Source organism: Patagioenas fasciata, chromosome 6 (genome assembly GCF_037038585.1).
Source record: "Patagioenas fasciata isolate bPatFas1 chromosome 6, bPatFas1.hap1, whole genome shotgun sequence".
In the NCBI taxonomy this organism is placed as follows: Eukaryota; Metazoa; Chordata; class Aves; order Columbiformes; family Columbidae; genus Patagioenas; species Patagioenas fasciata.
Window position 1 is genome coordinate 32,491,466 of NC_092525.1, and position 14,401 is coordinate 32,505,866.

General features: G+C 48.3%; 1 protein-coding gene across 3 annotated transcripts in view; it reads left to right on the top strand.

The window, feature by feature from the left end:
* The first annotated feature begins 5,687 nt into the window (after positions 1-5,687).
* Positions 5,688-14,401, top strand: part of LOC139828311 (uncharacterized) — a 14,132-nt gene continuing 5,418 nt past the window's right edge. For 2 of the 3 annotated variants that reach the window (XM_071810457.1, XM_071810456.1), the window contains exons 1-5: positions 5,688-6,119; positions 7,728-7,883; positions 8,756-8,822; positions 12,452-12,592; positions 13,242-13,450. In XM_071810457.1, the coding sequence (XP_071666558.1) occupies positions 5,690-6,119; positions 7,728-7,883; positions 8,756-8,822; positions 12,452-12,592; positions 13,242-13,395 (948 nt within the window). In that variant the 5' untranslated portion in view covers positions 5,688-5,689 and the 3' untranslated portion in view covers positions 13,396-13,450. Of the gene's footprint in view, positions 6,120-7,727; positions 7,884-8,755; positions 8,823-12,451; positions 12,593-13,241; positions 13,451-14,401 lie in introns of those variants that run through there. The other variant, XM_071810458.1, reaches the window with a different exon arrangement.

Below are 14,401 nucleotides of genomic sequence, written 5' to 3' on the forward strand. Positions count from 1 at the left end.
GACAGGTGAATCCCCTTCTCTGACTGTGACTTCATGTGGCCACTTGTCTGGAGAGTCCCCAGAGGTCAGCCCTAATAAAAGGTTATCAAATACCAAGAAATGGTGGACTTCTCAGCAATCAAAGTCTGCTCTTAAGAAGTGGTGTATAGTTTATTTACATTCCAGAAACAATAGAGCAAAAACTGAATAAAGGAGGATATTCTTCTCAGTAGAAATACGTAGTAGAAAATAATTTTAAATAGCATTATTAAAATAATGAAGATAATTTAGAAATTGGCAAAAATTGGCCAAATTTTCCTAATTAAAAAAAGGACTTCAGCTGATCACATTGGTGATATTAAAATGATGCACATGAACTACCATGTGCAAAGATTCCCTGTGAAGCTAGGCATGAAGGTGGATGTACAATTGAAAATCATAGCAGTGTGATTAGAGAAGTGGGAAGAGATTTAGGTTTAGAGAAATATTAATTTTTATTCGCCCCCCCCCCCCCCAGCATATTGTTTATTTACTGGGGAAAAGCCCTGGCATTACAATATGTATCTGCAGGGAGGACTCACATTCTGTCTTAGGTGATCGATACCCAGATCTGGGATCACCTCAGATACCCTACACCAAGATGTTTAAGGTGTATCTGAGAGTTGCACACAGCATCCTCACAGCCCAAGCTGTGGGGCAGAGGAGTAACACTGCTCTGGAGCTGGATCGTCCCTGGGTGAAATGGGGCACCCGAGCCCTGCATGGTGCCCAGATGAGGTGAAGCACCTGTCCAGGAGGGACCAAGCCAAAAGGTGGCAGCAGAGAAGGGAGAAGGGTCCCCTCTGGCACTGCGATGCTGACACTTTCCTCAGAGATGAGAGATGGAGGTTCAGATCCCTCCAGGCAGAGAAAGGATTGAACATGGATCTCCCACATCCTGGGTCACTGCTCTAATTACTAGGTTAGTGGATAAAAAGGGAATGACAGCAGCTGTGGTGAATCCAACCTCTTATTTCCTTTGTGGGTTTTTGGGTTTTTTTCTGTTGCAAGTGCCTGAAATGAAATATTTTGACTGAAACAAAGCACTTTGCTCGCTGCAAAATGTATGGGATTTGTTTTGTTTCAGCAAAGAAAACCAGAAAATATTATTTCAGAGTGATCTGAAGTGGGTTTTTTGCTCATTTTAGTTTCAATTGCTTTATAGCAGAATCAATTATTTGCACAAACCAATTTGTAAATGTTATAAAACACAGTTTGAGCTCTGTTGGAGGACAGTCGCAGACAAAATCTCATCCCACAGTGGCACACTATGATCATCCCAGGCATCAGAACAGACTGCCTAGGCAAGCGTTTGAATCACCATCCCCAGAGGTGTTTTGTTAAAAGACACATATACGAGATTCTTAGGGACGTGGTTTAGAGGTGGACTTGGCAGCATTAGGTTAATGGTTGGACTCAATGATCTTAAAGGTCTTTTCTGACCAAAATGATTCTGCGATTCTATCCCAGTGACAATAACTTCCAGCACAGCAGAGCTCACTGAGGTGGTACAATAGGATCATACCTGAGCATAGCACACTATTGAAATATTGAACACTATAAAATATATATTTACACAGATTTAGAAACAGTTTAGTATGAAAGTGGCCATCCATATTCCATTGATGCCTTTCATTGAAAACAAGGGGGCAGCTAGTCCCATAGTGCATCTCTTTCATGAGTGGAGTCAGATACATGTCGGTGTGGTCTTTCTCGTGGCAGGACAACAACTTGGTACAAGCCTTTCAGGGGCTCATTTTGGATGACCGTGTTTGGATGCTTTCTTCGTGGCTGGATGAGCCAACAGGTCATTACAGTACTAAGCCTTAGTGATAGGTACTCACTGGGAGGAGGCAAGATGTGCTGTGGGGACAGGGGGAGTCAGCGTCGCCAGGCAGAGAGAAGCTGAACTCCATTGTGAAGCCTCTACACAAGTGTAGAGTGTAGGGACTATAGGCAGCTTTACCATACTTTTTAAATATTCAGGACTGCATTTCATTTTTACTACTCATATGCTAGTTGGGAGTGGGTCACCACAGCCAACACAGTTGTAGGAAGCAAATGTACATGGTTATTCTACTTCTATTATTCCTTTCTTTGGACCATAGTGGATTCCAATATGTCTGTTAATTGTATTTTATAAATGACATAAATGTGAGTGGAACATTACAATAGGGAAAATATGACAACAGTAATGCTACAGAGTATAATCCCTGCCTCAGGAGCTTGCTATCCAAAGGCCTGAACATGTTCATTGTACTTCGGGAGGGAATAATGTGGAGATGTTATCTCTGCTTGGCTTAACATGTTATTTGGGGTTCTGAGAAATGGGCAGGAATAGGAGCTGAGAACTGTCTCTTCAGGGGTAAGAGATCTGGGTTTAAGCATCACCCATGAGGTTGTGGTTCTCTGAAAAACTCTTATGCTAGATGAATAGGAGGGATTTCAGCTCCCCATTCTAGCCGAAGGAAAATGTTTGGGGGGTTTGGTTTGGATTTAAAAAAGGGGTGGGGGGGGGGGCAAGAGTTTACATTTCATTTAATTCAAAATTATCAACAAAAAGAAAAACCCAAAGCATAATCAGCGATTTTCACAGCCTTGCGTAACACTTCTCAGGTGTGGCACATTTACTCTCACAGGATCAGGCCTGTGGGGATGCCAAGAAGAGAAATGCTTGAAAGCAACATATGGAAATTGAACACGAAGTAAAAGCTCAAGTGGAGGTAGGTGGGTTCAGGAGCTGTCTGCAGGAGAGGGAGCCAAGGCTACACAGCAGGAAGTGTGCAGAAAATGAAAATACATGGAAACTGAAATGTATTCAGCTGCAATCATGTTAACGTAATCTGTGCAGTCATTTCCTCTTGACGAGTGTATGTAGCACATCACAGAGCGGGGCCTGTTGTCAGGGGAAGGTAAAGGCAATACATGTGTGCATGTCATGGACAGAACAGTGATGCGAGGGGTACAAGGCACTATGGGGAGAAACCACTGAGCAGAAGGCTACAAAAGATGAAAATACATTTAAGAAGGTCTGGTGTTTTCGTGATGAAACTGACCCGTTACTCATAATTAAAAGAAATGTTTCCCAGAGGTGACTTGAAAATTTTTTGCCAGGATCACAAAGCTGATCTAATCTCCACTGGTACTAACTCTTGAATCAGATACGTACTGGCATCTGCCAAGGTAAGTATCTCTGGTTTTTTCCTCCCTCCTCGTATAGAAAACTTGGTTAATCTATAATGAGTTGAGTTCTGGAAGGCTCCAAGCCCTACAGAAGGGATTTGGGGCACACTTCAAGCACTTGGTATCCCACAGAAAAACAGTACCTGTCTGATCCCAGTTCCCATAGACCTTGAGCTTCCTGATGTACCTGAATGTCAGTGAGGCTCGAGCTCTGTCAGTCAGCCACAGGGACACAGAAGCGACAACTACTTTATCCAGGTGGAATGATCTGCTTGGGAAGGACAGCCCACAGTTTGGTTCCCTAAGACTGAGAAAGTAAATCTTGGAACTATCGCTTTTTCCCCCAAAGTTAGACATTTTCTGAGAAAGCTGTTGTACCAGTGACTCTTTCTGTTTAAACTTGCTGATGGAATTTCTTATGGCAAACAGCCTGTACAATACTGAAAATCCCTAAATATTGGTCTCCCCCCTCTCAAAATTTCAATTGCACTTGCAGCATGTTTTTATCCATGAACACCTCACCTGTATGAGGGCTGCTGTACAAATGTAAAATTTCACCTTGCATTGTTGAATTTTTATTAACTAGGATTTATCATGATTACCTAACATCTTTCTCAGCCCAGAGCATTTGTTGTGACACAGGAGGGCTGTGTGATTAGCTCAAGTGTCATGGGCTTGCTCAAGATTTTTCATTTCTTGTAGGCAGTTTGCCGTGGCCCCTGTTGGGTGACGTCTCCTGGCAGCCTTTCTGCCCCTTGTGTTTCTCACTCACTGGCGGCTCGTGGATGGGTGCAGAGTTTGGTGTCACTCACCAACACACTTTTCTTCTGTGGCAACAGTTTAAAACCTGGGGGAGCTGTCACAGGCCTCCTCAGTTAAGAGAGCAGTTGGAGTCCCCACGACATCTGGGCTGTGGTTTCTTAGCGTTTACCCAGGCATTGATTGCTCATTGCTTATTAGGGGAAAAACTGAGAAAGGCTACTTCATTTTTTGTTTGTATACAGTATTTTTTTTTGCAAGTAAATTGTCAGACAGGCAGCACATCTTTGATACTTTGTCTCTTTATCAGAGTCTAAGACAGCTGATGACATTATATTGGGCATTCATTTCAGATCTGCTGAGCCCGCAGAAATCAATAGTTTTCCATTATCGGGTCCGGCTGGGTCACTGGTCTGTCAATGAGCTGTTACAATTGCTGTACAAGGGTGAACCTGACCAGTCAATTGCTGCTGACAAGAGGAAAACACGCTGACAGCCACTGGAACAAGCCAGAACACAGATTTGCACTTTGGTTTGCCATCCAAGGAGGCTGGGAGCGGGGCTGCTTCCAAGATGTGGGGCACGCACAGAGGGAGCAGAGGCCCCGCAGCTCCGTGCCGCGCAGCAGGCAGGCCTCCGCTGCTCAGGAATTGTGGTTTGCTTCTGTAGTCCCAAACCCCTGAGAACTCGCTAACTGGAAATGAAGGAACCACCTTCCCCAGTGCTGTGATTTTTCCAGCCAAAAAGGGGAGTGCCAAAGGGGAATGCTTCTGCCCGCAAGGCCAGGGGGCAGTCCTCCTGTGCGGCCTTTGCTGGGGGATGCTTGGCTCAGTGGCTGCTCCTCCCTGGCACGAAATTGTGCTACACCGGGCAGGAATGCAGCTGATGAGGTTAACTCCAGTTCTCGTCTCTCTGTGTTTTAATACGGACTTCCTATCAAACTTGAGAGCTGAGCAAAAATAAATATTTAGAAATTATCTCAATATTATGATTTTTAATTTTCAACTTTATTAACTTCTTTCAAGTGTTAAATCCTGACCGTTTTATTTACGCCTCCGGTCCTCTGTTTGATTCTTGCAGAAGTCAATATTCACTTGTGTTCCATCATCAAACAAAAAAACCGGTAATCAACTTTATCACTGGAAGCCAACTAGCTGGGTTTTAAAAAATACACTACCCAAAAGAAAGATCATTTTCTCTAAATGAGAGGAGAGGGAAGTCTTTTTAACAGAGAAGAGCAAACCTTCCTTTACTAGTAATTAGAAGCACCAGCCTTATATGACTTGCAGCATTTGGTAGCTCAAGCAGCGTCAGATCTCTTACAGCATTAATTAAAAAGAATTTATGTTTTTTTAATAAAATGCTTTATGTTTTAGCCCCTTTTCTTCCTCCTACCAAATGTGATTATGGGGGCTGAAGGGAATTCAGGTTAATATGTTGACACACTTAACAATGCGGGGTCATGTTGCACAATCCGCTTGGCTGGTTCGGTGCAGCGCAGCCCCTGACAGGTCCTAATCAACGCTGCCCTAAAGGCAGAGGCAAGGAGAGGATTTTAATTACTGCTCTATACGCGAGTTTGCCAGCATTAAATTGAGACATAATTAGGCCTCCGAATTTTAATAATTGTCCTAGCTAATTGGGCAGACAAGTACGTTCTGCAGCGTGGCGTGATTAGATAATTAGTGTTTCCAAATGACAAAATTGGGCAGTTGATTGCAGATTCCACATGCGGGGGGGAGCGTGCGACTCCTTGCGCGGACAGAGCAGCACCGCGCCGGGGGAGGAGGCCGGGCTGGGCCAGTTCCGGCGCGGTGCCCGGGCGGGGATCCCGGCCCCGGGAGGGGGGTGGGCCGGAGCAGCAGGCGCACCTCTCGGACGCCCGATGTCCCCCCCCGCCTCCACCCCGCGGCGTGAGGCGATTGACTTCGCGGCGCTAATTGATCGCTTCAGCCTAGCCCAAGGACGGCGCGGCACAAGTGACCGCCATCGAAAGGACATCTGGGCTCGGGCCGACGGGACGGGTCCCCCCTCGCCGGGCACCGACACGGCGGGGACGCGCGCGGCGTTTCTCCCCGCAGCCGCCAGGGGGCACCGCTCCCGCGCTCCGGCGGCTCCGCGCCAGCTCCGGGTCCCTCGACCGGGCCGGCCGCGGCACCGTAAGTACCCCGAGTACCGCTACCCCTGCCCGCCGGCGGGGAGACCGCGTTCAGCTGCCTGTCACTCTGCCCGCCCCACCCGGCCAGGCCCTTCCACCGCGGCCCCTGAGAAGGGGCGTCCTCCCCGCCGGCTCCGCTGCTCGGTGCTGAAGCGGGTATCGCCACTCTGTGCGGCTCCGCGTCCCCACACAACCTGCTAGCGAGGTTTGCTAATTATATATATCAAATATATATATGCATATCGCTCATCGAGCTAAACGGGGACTCAAATGGCCGCGGACATCACCCCAGTCGCCTCCGACAGCGACGGCGCCGGAGCTGGCAATGCGGCAGCGCTGGCGCTGCTCGCAGGTGCCACCGTGCTGCTACCGTCATCTGCGGGTTTTAGTCCCCGCGAGTCTTTTCCCGTTAGAAATATTTTTTTCAATGATATAACCAAGCGCATTAGTAATTTTAATTTTAAAAGAAAGGTGGGAAAAAAGCTTTATTTGAGGAGGGCGCTGGGGTAAATCTGTGGCGAAGCGCCGGGAGACGGTGCTCCGGGGCTGGGCGCTGCCGGTTCGGTTGGCCGAAGGACAGAGTGTCGGTGCCGGTGGGAGCAGGGCAGGGCAACACCCCCGTGCTCCGAGGGCACAGCGCATCGATTCCCGGTTAGGGAGACGCGCACCCTGGCTCCGTCTCCGCATCCCTTGGAAAGAAAACGGGGAGGAGGCGCGGGCGCCGCTCCAAAGCATCTGTCTCCTGGAGAAGAGGTCCTGTCCCCGCTCCTGCTCCCCGCCCTCGCCAGCCCCTCCGCCGCCGTGCAGGTAAGCGGCACCGCGGGCCCAGAGCTGGGCCGGGCGGGCAGAGCTCCCGCCGCGCCGCGGAGCCCCGGCTGCTGCCGACACCGCCGGGTTACAGGAGCCTCGTGGGAGCGAAGCTGCCTGTAGGCTGCCAGACCCTTCCGGGAGAGCACTTGCTTTTGTTTTTTATTATGATTATTTTGTCTGCGAAGAACCAGGCGGTTTTACGCAGCGATATAAATTTGACTAGCTAATAACCGAAAGTTAAACTTGAAACACCTCACCGGGAAGCATTTCATGCAGCTGGTTCAAGATCGCTTTTATTTTTTTTATCTGCATGAAAGGGAAAACAGTTTTATTTTTTTTTTTTCCGTGTGTGATTGCACCGGCATCGAAAGAATAGATATTTTTTTCCTGCTCTGACTGGAATCTACATCAACGATTTTCATTACAGCCTAAGGGCTTATTGGCTTTAAAGGTCTAGTTATTTTTGCTAATATATCAAGATTTTAATTCCTGACTATTTCATAAATCAGTTTCAGATGCTTTGTACAGTATTTATATAATTATTTTCAGAGGTCTGTGCTAGCTCAGTAGATAACTGTCTTGCCATTTCAGTGCTTCAAAGCAATGATGTTGGAAATTGTCAGCTCTGAAGACAAGGTTAGCTCACAGGAGTAGGATGTGTTGTGTAAAATGCTGATTTATAAAAGTGTTACAATTCATATATCTTGCACATCGAATTGCATGCATTATCTGATCAGAAATACATAGCAGATTGATCTGCCAGTGCATATGTAAAGTAAAATTAATGTTGTCTTCAAAGGTGAGAGTGCTGGAGTTCTACCAGAGCAGAAGCTAGAAGGCACATCTTACAGCCAACCCCAGCCTGGAGAAGCTGTGGCAAACCCCTCCTATGTTCTGATAACAAACTCCTGTGGCCTAACATACGCAGTCCTCACCCAAGCGCTTGCTAGGAGCGGTAAGCACCTTGCTCTGCTAAAAGTGAAAAATACCTCCTGTGAGCCGAACAGACACCTACTTTTTTTTTTTCTTTCTTTTTTTTTTTTTAATAGTTTTTTACTTTGATGGACTCTTGACCACGAGGCGACATATCCTCGGGCCCTACTGGCTGCTGGGGGTGTTGCTTGCCCATAATCATTTTCTTTCTGAGCAGCCTCTGCCTCTGTGCCCACGGGGTCTCTGGGGGTTGCTCTGGCAGGCTCCATTTTGTCATCCTCCCGTCAGCGTGTAGGTGAGGCTGCCAGCAGAAATAGGTAGGCTTGTGATGTTCCTATGAAGGTGACATCCAGATCCGAGTTTGCAGTTAATCAAGTCCACTCAGTGAAGCTGAGCAATTTAATCAGTGTCTGATCAAGCCTCAGATGTTATTTATCTGTGCTGTATCAAATTCTCTTCACGTGTAAAGCAATCATCAGAGGTTAGATGGGGGGAACCTAACAACATAATAGTAGTTCCTGCCCTGATCCTGCAAGAAATGCTGTGCAGTCACACCACAGTACAGCCATTTGAGCATGGCAGCCTGTATTGGTGCGTGGTCATTGCAAGGCCAAGGCCACGGTGAGGCTCCTATTTTCAGGACAATTCTGTGCTGTTTACTAACCCGATTACAGCTTGGGTATGCTATTACTTAGCAACCCTTGTCAGGAACGCCTTTTTGTTTGCCTGGTGAGAAGGCTGGGACCCTTCCTTCAGGGACACTCTTAGAGATAACAGTCCTGTCACTTATGTGCAGAGTTTTTGTGATATGATGGCAGGGTGATGGGAGCTGAAGACCACTCAGATGTGGCACCAAATGCAGCTATGTAAGTTTTTTTGTCCTGTTTCTTTCAGAAAACACATTCCACCTGTGCTTTGATCCCTGCCTGGCCTGCTGTGTCATCACCAGGTGCAGATTAAGGTATTTTTGTAGATAAGATGCTACTATACTGGGACCTGGTTATTTTAGAAAGTTTCTTTCCATTTCCAAGCTAGTACAACAATTACAGAAAATCGTATCTCTTTCCTGGCTGATGTCTTCTGGGTCAAGACCAGGCTGCATTTAATGCTTCTCAGCTAATAGCTGGGTCTTGCTGGTTTTGCAGACCTTTCCTTGGGTGATAGTGGCAACTATCTCCTCTGGGATGGGCAAGTAGAGTAGAGTTGAAGAAATTTATTTACTTTGAGTAATGTGATTTTTTTTTTTTTTCTGAGTACCGATTTGGTTAAATAGCTATGGTTTCGGTTTGTTTTCTTTTTCTAATGAGTTTAATGGTGCTGAAAATGTGAAAAGTAAATAATTGGACCTGTAAAATATGGCATATATTTATTTATAGTGATGCAATTGAAACGGTACAACTACTTAAGATAGTATGATCTCCTTAATGTGCAGGCAGTCGTAGGTGTAGAAAAGCATTTTGAACTAGTAGAGGGGTTTTCACTCCTGCTCTCTTTCTGAAGTGCTGTCTTGCATTTCCTCTGGTTTGAATCGTGGTTGCAAAGCCTGACTCGATCAGGTGTCTCCATTTGCACCTGCCTTGGAAAGTGCAGCCAGACGGCTGGAGGTGATGCCCGCTACCACCAGCCGTGGTGGGAGAGTCCAGGGCACGGCTGCATTTCTCGGGGTTCACTATCAGCTTGTCTCCCCGGTGCAGGGAGCCCCCCACGACCTGTCAAATCCATAATTCAACCGCCCTCCCCCGGGCCGGGAGCACGGGCGGGATGCGGGGCCCGGGGCCCCGGGCTCAGCGCCCCCGGCAGATGAGGAGCTGCTCAAGTTCCCACTTCAAAGAAGCTGTCGTTGGCGAGAGGGAGGCGGACAAAAGCAAGCGCCCGGTTAACGAATGCGGCGCTCTGCCGGCGAGTTTTAAGGCGTTTTAAGTCTAAAGAAGAAGTGACAGGGCAATCAGCTCCCCGGCTCGGCTGCGGATAGGAGGGTGAAGTCTCGCTAGCAGCTCGTGTATCTGTATATTTAATTGCGACCTGGCTGCATGTTCCTGTTGAGGAAGGATGCAGATGACAAGCGAATCTATAAAAACACAGTTGACAAACCCTGGAAAGGGATAACTGACAGATAAAACGACAGTCAGCGCGAAGCTAACTGGCAAACGCATCAGTACAAAGTCATATACCTTCTGAGAGGAGTAGTAGTTTGTTTTATTCCGGTTCTCCAGAGTTTTATCTACTGTCGGTGTGATGAGGGGGAGAGGAGCTAATGTGCCCTGTTTAGGATACAAACATGCAGATTAGATCTGACTTCAGACACCGTGTTTCACTCAAGACTTAGAGGAATAACCAGGCTTCTCCCACTGAGGAAAAGGAAAACGGAAGTATACGGATTATTTTTAAGATGTTTTAAGGGTGTTTAAAACTTGTTTAAACACAACGATTTCGCATACGGATATAGTGAACTAGTGGGAGTTCATAGGGCTGAAAGCTGGGGCCCGGAGCTCACTGTCCGAGGCCGGGGTGTTGGGAGAATATCAGCCCGGCTCCCGTTTTCTGCACTTTTGTATTACTTTAAGTTTTCAATGAGGCTACTGTAATTACGGGGCGTTTAACTTTTTGCCAGGCTCTTTCATTATGGCTTTGCATTTGCACCTCGCTTTTAAGAGAAGTAATAACATTCACAGTCAGGGGCAAATCCTGTTAATGAACAAATTAAAGTTCAAACAGTTATTCAAGTTCACAGCCTCACTCGCTGCTCCTTTAATAAGGGTTATACACGTTACTTTCTCTGGGGATCACTCCCCCTTTTATTACTTTTTAAGCTTTTCATAAGGGCTGGTGGGCTATATGGGCAGCTCCCGGCCACTAAAGAGCCCACAAATCCTGAAGGGAGCCCTAATCCGGCCTTAATTTGGCAACTTTTGTAAAAGACATAAAAGCTCGGGTGCCACCCTTGTGCGCTCAGATGGCTGTATCGCAGGGAACAAGACGGGGGAAGGCCCCACTCTTTCCCGCAGCCCCCTATTTGTGCTGACTGCATTCTTTCCGGAGCTGTGCAAAGGAAGCCTCCGTTAGTCCTTCCCGGTTATCGAAGGATAAATTAGGATGTCAGATCAATAGCCTGGGAATTTCCACCCCCTCCCCTCTAGGTCTGCCCGGCTCCATTGGGCGCAGAGTGCCGAGGCGCCGGTCTCCGCAGCGCTACCCTTGGACCGGAGCTCGGTGCCTGCTACTGGCCGCTGCCCGCAAGTGTTAACAACGTGCGGTTAAAAAAAAATAGCCCTGCGCTCTCTCTTTCCGCCGCCCCCCGCTTTCTTCTTTTCCTCCAAATCTTGCGCGATTAGAGTGTCTGCGCTCACCTCGGCATTTGCATAATATGAATCTTAATTCCCCTTGTCATGGCGAGCCGCGGCTCCCGGCGGGGACGGGCGGGGAGCGGGGTGACCCCCCTCGTGGTGCAGGGCACCCCGGGCCGGGGGGCGGCAGGCAGACTCTAAAAAAGCCTGAGGAGTTTGACACTGGTTCAAGGCAGTGCCGGTGCAAAAGCGCTGTCTATGTACAAATAGAGGAGATCACACTCCCCATTATCTACCTCCTGGCGAGTGTTTGATTTGTGACATCAAAAGCTTATCAGGACAAGCTCACCAAAATAAAAAAAAAAAAAAAGAGAGAGAGAGACCGCTCCGGCTTAGGTGATGAGCAGGAGAGAGGAGGGGGCCGGTGTTGCCAAAACGCCGCTGGTGCCGGGGAGGCGATTTCTGTCCCTCCGTGTCCCCGTGGGCCGAGCGGCGGGGCCGGATGCGGGATCTGCCGCGGGCGGGAGGGCAGGGCTGGCCCCGGCGGAGGGCTGGAGGGAGGCCCTGATTCCTCGCAGCCATCCGCACAGAAGTGGGTTTGATATAATCACCATGACAACTGCCGCCTATGAGCATACAAATAATAGAGATGAAATAGACAAAAGATTAGCATGCCATGAAAAGTACAATAAGTTTCTTATTTAGCATTTAGATAACTGTCTTTCCTTCGGAGCAGGCTTCAAAGTTGAACCCAGTTTAGACCAAGAGGATTAATTCTTTCTCCCGCATGCTTCATTGAATCTCTCATTACCAAACTTTGTCTGTATTGATGTAAGATTTGATTGAAGATTAGAGCATTTAGCAAATCTTGCTTTTCTGCATGTATCAGGCCTTTTCAAGCACAGACCGCGCTGCCCAGTGGTCAATACCCTTACTTTTATCCAGTGTCTGCTTCATTTAAACTTAATCAACTCCCTCAATGAACTGGAACAGGGAAACGTCCCTGCGGTAAGAATGTTGTGCTTTTCTTAGATAATTCTTTGCTCCCTCTCCCATCCGCTGGCGTTAAACCTAAAATTGCTCTCTGATGAACTTAATCAATATGATAATGACAATTGGGGCTGAATGGCTCGGCCTGGGCTCCGCGTGGAGAAGGTGGATGGCTGTGCCCATTGCCCAAAGCCAACTTCCCCTTGTCTCTCCTCTCCCTCCTTTTGTGTGCGCTGCTCCCACCTTTCTCTTTTTCTCTCTCTCTCTCTCCCCCTTACTCCCCCCTCCGTGACACCGACCGCTGCTCACGCTGGAGAATGATGCTTCTTTGTGCGGCGGGAGGACTCGTATGTCACAGCCCGGAGAAGCGGAGCGGAGCGATTGGCGGGGTGAATTATCTGCCTTGTTGCGGTGAATTATTTGCGCTGTTTCCTTTCCCAGTCAACAAGTTTCTGAGGTATAGTGCAGATCAATCAAACCTGACAGAGCGCATGTGAAGCTTTTACTGTGTAAATCTGGATCTCTTGTCCCAGCTTCGTTGGCACTGGCATCTGTATATCATTTTTATACTGCTACCAGTAGAGCAATTTCAAAAGTATTTGCAAGGAAAATGGATGTCCCCATCTGTTCCTGGAATCATAAATGTGCCACTTTCGGAGGGTTTTCACTGGTAATCATATCTTTAATGATGAACAAACTTGTGATATATACCTTTCCATAAAATGGGGTTTTCTTCACTTTATTGTGATTGGCTGGGATAAATAGCTTTTCCATATGTTAGGGAGATAAAACATAAGATTACCAGAGCTCGTTTGTTTGATCATAAACAAAAGAAACAATTCGCTCCAAACACTCTTTAAACAGAAACAACTGCAGAATTAAATTGTATTAATAGGCTATCGATGGGTCAGGAGGCAAACAACTGTCCCCGTGGAAAAGACAGCTGTTTTAAAATAAGGATAGACGGTCCTTCTCGCCGCGTGGGTGACCTTAATGCAGACGTGGATTTTAAATACTCAATGCTCACTTTTTTATTTAATTCTTAAAATTCTCTTGTCTTTGTATCTTTGTCTTTTTTTTTTTTTTTTTTTTTTTTTCCTCTTCAGCTTGACTTTGAATTTCCGTAAGTGCAACAGCGAGGACACGGTGCTAGGTAGTGGATTGCCGTGCGCTATATTTAGAAAGCAGCTGGAAGAGAAAATGTCCTCAGGAATCCGGACTATTTTGTTGTATATGTCCCTACAGTCCCAGTACAGTTAACGTAAACGCTCGTTCTTCAGACGTGCCAGCGCTTCGCTCTGCCTGGAAGTGCTGGGTAAGGACGGGTTAGGGCAGTTTCTTCAGCACCCACCGGCGCAGGTAGCGTTGGAGCTGTCATGTGAAGATGAGCGGTGCCCTTCCCCAGCACGGCGGCGGTGTGGCTGCGGGACCAGCCCTCGTGGCGGGGCAGCGTCACCTCGGGGTTACCCCCACCGGTGGCCGCCCTACCCACCCAGGGTACCGGCGGGTTGCGTGCACCAGTTTCTCGGTGCAGAGCGCCTCAGCCGTGAGGTTCACTGCCCGGAGCGGATCACTCCCCTCGCATTTCCGAGTTAAACACCAGTGGTACAGGCGGCACGGCCAGTCCTTTCCCTTCCTGGAGAACCAGCACCACACCCAGCCTCACCGCCCTCTCTCCGCTGAACACTCCGCTGCGGGGATGGGGACAGGGGCAGGCCGTGTCGGACGGGCACCCTGCCTGGCTGTCACTCAGGGGAGGGTCCCCCACGAACCCTGCCCCTCAGTGGGCGCAGGGAGCCCGGGGCAACTCTAAGCGGGCGGGCCCTAGCTGAGTGAACAGCACGGCCAGTGGCTGCCTCGAAACAGGCGGCGTTCCACCTCGGCACTCACCCGTGCGGGGGAAGCCCGTTCCCACCAGCGCCTGTCCTGCACCAGGCTCTTCGGGGCCGTGCGGGAGACCCACAGCCAGGGGATTATTTGCTACCAGCGGGCGGAAACCGGCCAAGTTAACGTCTCTTAAGGCCAGAAGAGACCATTAAATCATCTGCCTGACCTCCTGCGTTACAGGACTGTATGATTTCATCCAGTTCCTAAGGCATTAAGTCCAATAATTTGTGTTTGAGTAAAACGTGCCTTCCAGAAAGGCCCCTGGTCCTGAAGATATCAAGAGATGGCGATTTTGCTCCTGCCTCGGGAGTTAGCCGTGGCAGTTAACCCCTGATTGGAGATGAGCCTCATTTCCATGACAAGTTGCCCTTCCTTAGGT